Raw genomic sequence first — 7759 nt, forward strand, 5'->3', positions numbered from 1 at the left:
GTTCGTAAGACGGCGGACGAATTGACAGATCTCCAACCAATAGAAACACTTTCGTATCATCGTACCATCGTATAAACGGATGCATGGGACACGGGGACTGAAATTGGGCAAAATCTGCTGGTTTTAAGGAAAAAACTATAATGTCCCGCGCTGGGCGTCCTGCACAAAGAGTCCCTGGGGGGATGTGCAGACCCCCAAGCGGCCAACCCCCGCACCGCCGCCCACGCGTTCCCGCAAAGGATTTAAAACCAATCCAGGACTTTAATGCGCCAGTTTCGGTCAGACCTCCGATTCGCTTGCAGGGTTGCATTGTTCTCAAGTGTTACGCCACGAATCCCTTCATATCCTCTATTTGTGTGAATTAATCGGTTTTTTAACCCAACATGACTTCGCACGCAGTCCTGCTGATGGCCACTGTTCTTTTACTGGCGGCGCTGGTATCAGAATACAGGGTGGAAGCGCGGTACCTGCCGACCAGATCCAATGGGGACCGAATCGACAAGCTGCGAGAGCTACTCAAAGACGTAAGCAGTAAGATAATCGTATGGCTAATCGCTCGTCAATTTTTTCCCCTTTAAGCTGTTGGAATCGGAAATAGATAAAGAAGAGTCCGAGACGCAAAAATGGCGCCCGGACATAAAATACTTCGTTAAACGCGACGTTGAGCCCCGAAGCAACGAAATGAAGTCACATTAGTCAATGTTTGGCGCCCCGGAGGCACGATATGACGACTTAGAGCAATTCCAAAGGACCCAACCGTTTCCTTCTTCCTTCGACAATAATCTAGCACATAACGTTTTATAAAGAGTTTTAAATCGATGTTATTTTTCGATTGGCCATCCTTGAGGGCGTTTGGTAAATTGTCAATTAGGAGCTTTCGCGCATAGATCTAAGGCTAACTAACATAGGTGTTGGGATAGATAAGTTTACAAGAAGTCATTCTTCACCCATTTTCAGGCTAACACTCTAACTAGTCACTAAGGAGTCACGTTAATGACAGTTTACTAAACTGTAACCAATTTTAGGATGTTTTAAACCAACATTGCAATGGTGTAAACGAAGCATGTGATGTGTCGTTCAAATGTGTCTTAAAACGTCTGTAATTGTACAATTTTTAATGCGGAAATAAATAAAAGCTATATGATATTGATGGTTGCCTGGCTCTGAATACTTCCACTGTTGTTAAATGTGGTGTAAAAAATTGTCAATAATAACTGCCTTTTTTTACAAATTTCTTGTTAGGTATTTCGCCTGAAAAATTTTTGTCTTAAAAAAAGACAGAATTTCCTCACGTCTTTTATTACAGATTGATAAATAGTGCTCCTATTTCGCCATATATTGCATGCAATACATGGCGAAATAGGAGCACTATTTATCAATCTGTAATAAAAGACGTGAGGAAATTCTGTCTTTTTTTAAGACAAAAATTTTTCAGGCGAAATACCCAACAAGAAGTTTGTAAAAATAGAACTTACCTAATAACTGCCTTCACTGCGGTCAGCCCTGGCCCCCCTTCTGGAGCCATCCGGAACGCTGAAGCTTGGAAGCTTCGCGTGCCTGGGAAAACCGCGCCTAAACCTGCTGATTACCTGCTCCGATGAGCCTCCAAGTGAGCCCCAGTAGAGAAAATTTGCTGGCAGGAATGCGCGTGTTGCCGCATGTGCTGCGTCAACATGTAGGCTTGTCGCGCCGCATACGAGCACTGCGAACACTTGAACGGTTTCTCGCCTGCAAATCACCTTACTTTAGACGAAAAACTATGCAAACTCTCAGCGCCCTACCGGTGTGGATTCGCAAATGGCCCTTAAGCGTGCTGAAGTTTTTGAACGATTTCTGACAAACATCGCACTTGAATGGCCGGAAGCTCGAATGTTTCCGCTTATGCTCCACCAAGTGGCTGCTTTGCTTGAAGCCCTGCCCGCACAGTTGGCATACATACGGTTTTTCACCTGCAAAAAAAACGGTACTATTATTGAGAAGCGGGTTGGAGCAACGGTGACTTACCAGTATGCGAGCGCAAGTGCAACCGCAGTTCAACCGGCCTGCAGAACCGCTTGCAGCAAATGGAGCATTGCTCGAGCTTGCCAGTGTGGATTTTCCGATGGGTGTTCAGCACGCTGGACTGGGCAAAGCTCTAAAACGCAGGAATTACTCGCAATGTCCGCTGGTAAGCAGTCAGTTGCATACCTTTCCACACACTTGGCACGTGTAGGGCCTCAGGCCTGTATGGGTGCGTTCGTGAACCACCAGAATGTTGCGGCTTTTCAGCCTTTTATCGCAAAACTGGCACTGATAAGGCGCTTCACCCGTGTGAGTCCTCTGATGGATCATCAGTTTGTTAGAACTAAACGAAACACTATAAATACACAAGGCGGACCTTTCCAGATTATGACTTACCGAACTTGTTTCCCGCAATAAGGGCACAATTTCATCTTTGGATCGATGGCATTAGCGCCGTGATATTTTCGACTATGATGTGCCAGGCTGCGCACCTTTTTCTCGCACGTTTTGCAGTAGTTTTGCGGTTCTTCAGTTCTGCAACCGCAAATTTGCCATTAAAATGATCACTCCGAGAGTGCTAAGCGCTGCAGCTTCAAACCTTTGGTTGAGTGGAGGCTTCACCTTTTCGTGTGACATCTTGTGCGCCTGCAGGTGCCTGAGCGAGATGAACGATTTGCTGCATTGAGGGCACTTGTGCAGTCGCTCACCTATGGACAATATGCCAATTGGATGAGCACTCAGTTTCTAAAGTTCAAATGGGGCTGGCACCTGAATGACTGGCCAGATGCTCGACGAAATGGCCCATGTTGGACTGAATCCGTGAGCAAAATGGGCACTTCAAGTCCTCCCGGTGTGCCTCAGAGTGGTGCTCCTGCAGATCCTCAAAGGGCTGGTTGCACTTTGAGCACCATTTGCCCTTCACCTCGGGATGCACGCGGGTGATGTGGGCGCTTAGACTGCGGCTAGAGACGGCAACAAAGCGGCACAGGGCGCAATCGACTTGCTTATAGAGCTGAAGACGCGCCACTCTGATTGCCCTGGCCACGTCCTCAAAGCTGTACTGTTTCAGCTTGTATCTTTGAACGGCTGTGTGCGTCTTGGCGTCTTCACGTTCGGGGCCTGCAGATCGAAAAAATGTCGCAATTAATCCGTTGGTGCAGCTTCTCAGGTGGCTGCAAGCGTGCCTGTCACAATGATATACTTGCCTGAAGCTGCAGGTTCTCTTTCTACATTCAAATCCTGTTCGCAACCTGCTGCCTCATTAGTTGACTGTTTCCGTCGTTCTGGACAATCAGACTCAGCAGAACGAACTGCAGAGTTCACTGAGAATTGCTCAATCACAGCGGCGGCCTGGCGGCATTGCTCAGTAAAGGCGGCGACCATTTCCACTTTATCTTCGCAAACTTTACACAAACTCCTGGCATATTTGGGCTTGAAGTCCCTCACCTAAAGGTAAAACCCCCATGGGATCTAATGGGCGTTTGTCGGCGCTTACTTGCCTCAATGTCCAGGATCTGGAGAAGCTTGCCGAGCAAAGCGTTTGATTCCTCGGAGCCGTCCAGAAGGGGCTTCATGTGGGGGGACATCCCCAAACAAGCCCGGCACAAATGGGGCGCATTTTGCTCGTCAAAAGTCTGAAACTGAAAACGTCAAGTACTGTATCTAAAGCTGTTCTGTTCCAAACTGTGCAAGCATGCCTTTAATTAATGCAAACTAGATTAAAATACCTCAAAGACCCTACTGGAAGTCACGGCCATTTTAAGCTGAAGGGAAATATTATTTTTCCGGGGTTCTTGACCTTTAGGGCCCAATCGGCCGGGTTGCCGATGTTAACCAATTCGCCTTTAAGTTGCAAAAAATCCCCCAGTAACAAAAACCGCGAGGGAACAAAAACCGAAAAGCAATTTACGGCGTGCACAAAGGCGGGTCTGAAAGGAATACTGAAGGACAAAGCGAAGCAAACTGAAAAAATCCCGGTTGCTTCTGGACCTGGCAACCTCCCATTTGGCCAAACATCAATCAGCAGACTGTCATTGCCCCAATGCGCGGTTGTCGGCTGCAATAATTCGCCGGCAAATCAACTGCAATTGAAAGCGTTTCCAGCCGGAAAGAAATCCATTCAAAACATCCAGAGCTTTGCCTGCATAAGACTGCAATACAGTGCTAAAACAACCTAAACTGGGCAGGTGTTACCTCGCAAAAACTCCCGAAACTTTCTCAAAATGCCAGAATAATTACCAACCGAACACCACTTGGCAAGGGGGCACTTAAACAATATGACAAGTCCACAGTTGTGTTGTGGATTTGCAACAATATTTATAAAACGAAATGGAAGTTAGCCCCCTTAGTGACAGTTTAAAGGGGCAATGTTTCGCGTGTCTGAGCGCCCTGGACGTGCAGCAGCCCCTTGTTGATGCCACCACCGTCCTGGAACTGTTCAAGTCCACTTTCCAGTTTCAGGTTAGCTCAGAAGACACGTCCACACTGTGCTTCAATGCGTATATTTATTTACTAATAAATACCTGTTGTACGATTGTAAATAGATCGAATTCAAGCCGCACTACCCGAAATGCGTGTGTCACTGTTGCCAGGAAAAGCTTCAGGAGGCCGGCGACTTTTTGAGCCAAGTCAGAAGCTGCATTGAGTACTTGGAGGAGCTGCAGGAGGCGAAAAATGTCCAAAAGGTACGTCGTTAAATGCCCTCAAAGAGCGGTTAATTGATGTTGATTAATACTAGTGTCCGGTGAGTCTTAAGGAGGAAGAGGAGCCCGTTTCATCCGAGTTGGCGTGTGGGGATGAACATCTTGCTGGCATTGAGGCGGTGTCATGTAAAGAGAGCAATTTTGACTCGGAATCCGACAATGAGCCCCTGAGCAAATGGGTGGTGAAGAAGAGGCGAAAGAAGAAAAGCCTGATCAGCTCAAAGTTAAAGCGGGTGCCGCTGCGACTGGTCCAGGACGCCATTAGAGACTACAGGGCGAAATGCCAGCAAAACTCCAACTGCGTGCTGTGCGACTTTAAGGGGCTCAATGTGAGGAACTTGTCATGCCACATGCTGTTCAAGCACAAGTAGGTAGTAACTTCCCGAATGCGCCCCGTAAACGGGACCGGTTTTAAGGGAGGAGCGGGCCCATTGGTGCCTCAGGTGCAATATGATGGTGGAGGATCTGGAGAGCCATAAGAAAACCCATGCCAACCGCATCTGGTGCTCGTTCTGCGAAAAGGGCATCACGCGCTGCCACTATGTGGAGCATCTGAAATACCATGCAGGTAATTTCTTGAACATCAAGCTCTTCTCGATCGATTTTAACCGTTTTAATCACTTTTAGACAACAAATGCCTTATATTGTAGGTCAAGCAAACTATAAAAAGTTTCGGCCTGAAAACCTGCCGGATACACTGGCTTTGCGGCCCGATAGAGACAAACCCTACCAGTGCCACATTTGCCAGAAACCCTTCAAGCTGTTCAAGAGGTCGGTAGCGAAGCCCACGCTTCAAAGGGGTTCCTAATGTGTTTGCTCCCCCCAGCTTGGAAGACCACGTTTACACCCATGGACGCTACAAGTGCGATGTGTGCGAGAAAAACTTCGAAATTCCCGAACTGCTCGCTTCCCATTGGTGCTCGGGAAAGGTGGCCAAAGGCTACATTGCCAAACAAGAGCCGGCTGCGCAAAAGGAGGAGCTCCTATCGGACGCTGAGGACGAGGACTTCAAAGACGACCAAGCGCAACGGCTTGAGCAGGAACTGTAAGTTGACGATGACCGCACAAACGCAGGCTCAAAAGTGTTCTTAGGGATGCTGATGTTAAAAGCGAAGAACCCATTGCCAACTTGAAGCCGGAGCTGCAAGTGGAGAGCTTAACTTGCCATTTCTGTCAGCGCACCTATAAGTAAGCCACTGGTTTAAAGCGGGGGACCCCGCAATAATTCCACATGTTTCCCTCTAGAACGGCCTACAAGTTGCAAAAACACATCGAAGCCCACATGGGCATATTTCTGGCCAAATGCCAATACTGTGATAAGGGCTTTTCGAGCAAAGCGGACCTGACCAATCACGAAAGGGTCCACACCAAGGAGAAGCCGTTCATTTGCAGCACTTGCGGAAAGGTGAGCGGCGCTAAGAATCACGAAAGGAATCAATCCTCGGGAATTGCAGGGTTTTGTGAGTGGCGCCACATTGAGAATCCACATGAAGCAGCACACGGGCAAGCCGGAAGAATGCGAGCTGTGCCAAAAGAGGTTCTGCAGAAAATCCGAGCTGAAGCTGCACCTTCAAAAGCACAGAGGTGAGTTGCAGTGTGCAAACAACCACTTTGGGTGATAACCGGTTTTTTGCAGGCGAACGGCCCTTTTTATGTACAGACTGTGGCAAGTCGTTTGCGCAGAAAAGCCACCTCACATGCCATCTCACAATGCACAGCGAAGAACGGCCATATCCGTGCAATTTGTGCGATAAATCGTTCAAGAAGAAGGAATTACTTAAGCACCATATGAACCTCCACGGCGGTAAGGCGATATGCAATGGTCGATAGGATTTTCGATCTAACGTTTCGCCAGCACGCATGGCTAACACCTTCAGAGGTATGAACACACCAGAACCAAAATCCTATCGACGGCGGCCCGAAAAACTGGAAATCGCCAACAGGTTGTTCACTTTGTGGTTTGATTGCAGATAAAAAATTCAAATGCGAAGTGTGTTTGTACGAGTGTCACAAGAAATACAGACTGCAGCAGCACATGAGGATGCATGAAGGAAAAACCGGCGCTAAAGTGAACCCGTGCCCGCTTTGCAATCGCTCATTCGGCAGCCTGCATCTACTCAACATTCACATGGGCAACGCCCACAGTGTGGTCGTGTAAAATACCAATTTTTATACCAGTTTTTTTGCTATTGAAACAGTAAAATGCATTTATATTTTTTTAAGCGCGTTTTGTTTCTGAGAAATTAGGAATCATTTAAATACTCACCCAGTTTGAGTAGCTTTGCGTCCCGTTCTGCCGATGCTTTCCACATTAAATTATATCAAATACTGGGGCGTTGCAATATCTGAAATAAAGTGACTGTTAGGTTTGGAAAAATCAGATAGTCACCCAAACACTTGAAAAGGGCCCTGGAAAATATCAGTCAAATTTTCTATTTTCCATAACGTTTTGTGTACAATTTATACATTGTTACATACATGTCTAGCTAGAAATTACCACTTGTACATATGTATTTGCTGCTGAACGTTACACATGACCTATTTGAACATTAGTGTCTATAACTAAATGTAGTTAAGTCAAAACCGGTTACTTAGTTAGGTAAAGGAAACTGAGCAACACTGCAATTCGCACCGTTTCAAGCCCCAAAAAGTGCTCTCATTGGCCAAATCAGTGAAACGTCAATCACATGTCATTTCTTGAAGACAATTGACTTATTACACATTTATATAAAGATCGTCAACAAACAATCTTCCCCCAACCTGCCGATAACTGAATGGTTTAATGTGCGAAATTGCCGCAAAAATCAACTAAAACCTAATAAAATCTGATTGGGGCAATGGCGGATCCCTCAACTGAGGCAAATGGCTAAATGACCAAACATTCTTCTTCTAATCAAAAGAGATAGACTTTCGAGGCCATTCCTTGAAACTAATGGGGAAATTCTACCGACCGACGAGAATTTATTCTTGACGTTTCGCAAGCACGAGTGGCTTGCATCTTCAGAAGTGGTTTGCTTGAACGCTTACACTGTTCTCATCAGAACCCGTTCAGTTCT

At 46.6% G+C, this 7759-nt stretch overlaps 3 protein-coding genes across 5 annotated transcripts in view; 2 read left to right on the forward strand and 1 right to left on the reverse strand.

The window, feature by feature from the left end:
* LOC109539984 (zinc finger protein OZF) overlaps positions 1-7721 on the reverse strand; it is a 24929-nt gene extending 17208 nt beyond the window's left edge. The window contains exons 1-10 of one of the 3 annotated variants that reach the window (XM_019908084.2): positions 6970-7721; positions 3501-3641; positions 3207-3447; positions 2770-3120; positions 2600-2708; positions 2398-2535; positions 2188-2344; positions 2005-2134; positions 1782-1949; positions 1476-1728 (exon numbers count right to left, since the gene is read on the reverse strand). In XM_019908084.2, coding sequence (XP_019763643.2) covers positions 1586-1728; positions 1782-1949; positions 2005-2134; positions 2188-2344; positions 2398-2535; positions 2600-2708; positions 2770-3120; positions 3207-3447; positions 3501-3587 — 1524 coding nt within the window. In that variant the 5' untranslated portion in view covers positions 3588-3641; positions 6970-7721 and the 3' untranslated portion in view covers positions 1476-1585. Of the gene's footprint in view, positions 1-1475; positions 1729-1781; positions 1950-2004; positions 2135-2187; positions 2345-2397; positions 2536-2599; positions 2709-2769; positions 3121-3206; positions 3448-3500; positions 3642-3728; positions 4081-6969 lie in introns of those variants that run through there. The other 2 variants (XM_019908083.2, XM_019908082.2) reach the window with 2 other exon arrangements.
* LOC109540012 lies at positions 132-1150 on the forward strand. Its single transcript, XM_019908136.2, has 2 exons — positions 132-524; positions 580-1150. The coding sequence occupies exons 1-2, from the start codon at positions 384-386 to the stop codon at positions 694-696; spliced, it is 258 nt and encodes an 85-aa protein (XP_019763695.2). The 5' UTR covers positions 132-383; the 3' UTR covers positions 697-1150.
* Positions 4239-6925, forward strand: LOC109539979 (gastrula zinc finger protein XlCGF57.1). The gene is made up of 11 exons (XM_019908074.2): positions 4239-4461; positions 4545-4685; positions 4739-5070; positions 5120-5271; positions 5354-5474; positions 5530-5748; positions 5796-5891; positions 5949-6108; positions 6158-6287; positions 6340-6507; positions 6674-6925. Exons 1-11 carry the CDS (start codon positions 4330-4332, stop codon positions 6859-6861), a joined length of 1839 nt encoding a protein of 612 aa, XP_019763633.2. The 5' UTR covers positions 4239-4329; the 3' UTR covers positions 6862-6925.
* Positions 7722-7759: the final 38 nt, after the last annotated feature.

The sequence above is a fragment of the Dendroctonus ponderosae genome, unplaced genomic scaffold (assembly GCF_020466585.1).
Source record: "Dendroctonus ponderosae isolate FM_Combo_2020 unplaced genomic scaffold, Dpon_F_20191213v2 Dpon_F_20191213_4, whole genome shotgun sequence".
Lineage (NCBI taxonomy): Eukaryota > Metazoa > Arthropoda > Insecta > Coleoptera > Curculionidae > Dendroctonus > Dendroctonus ponderosae.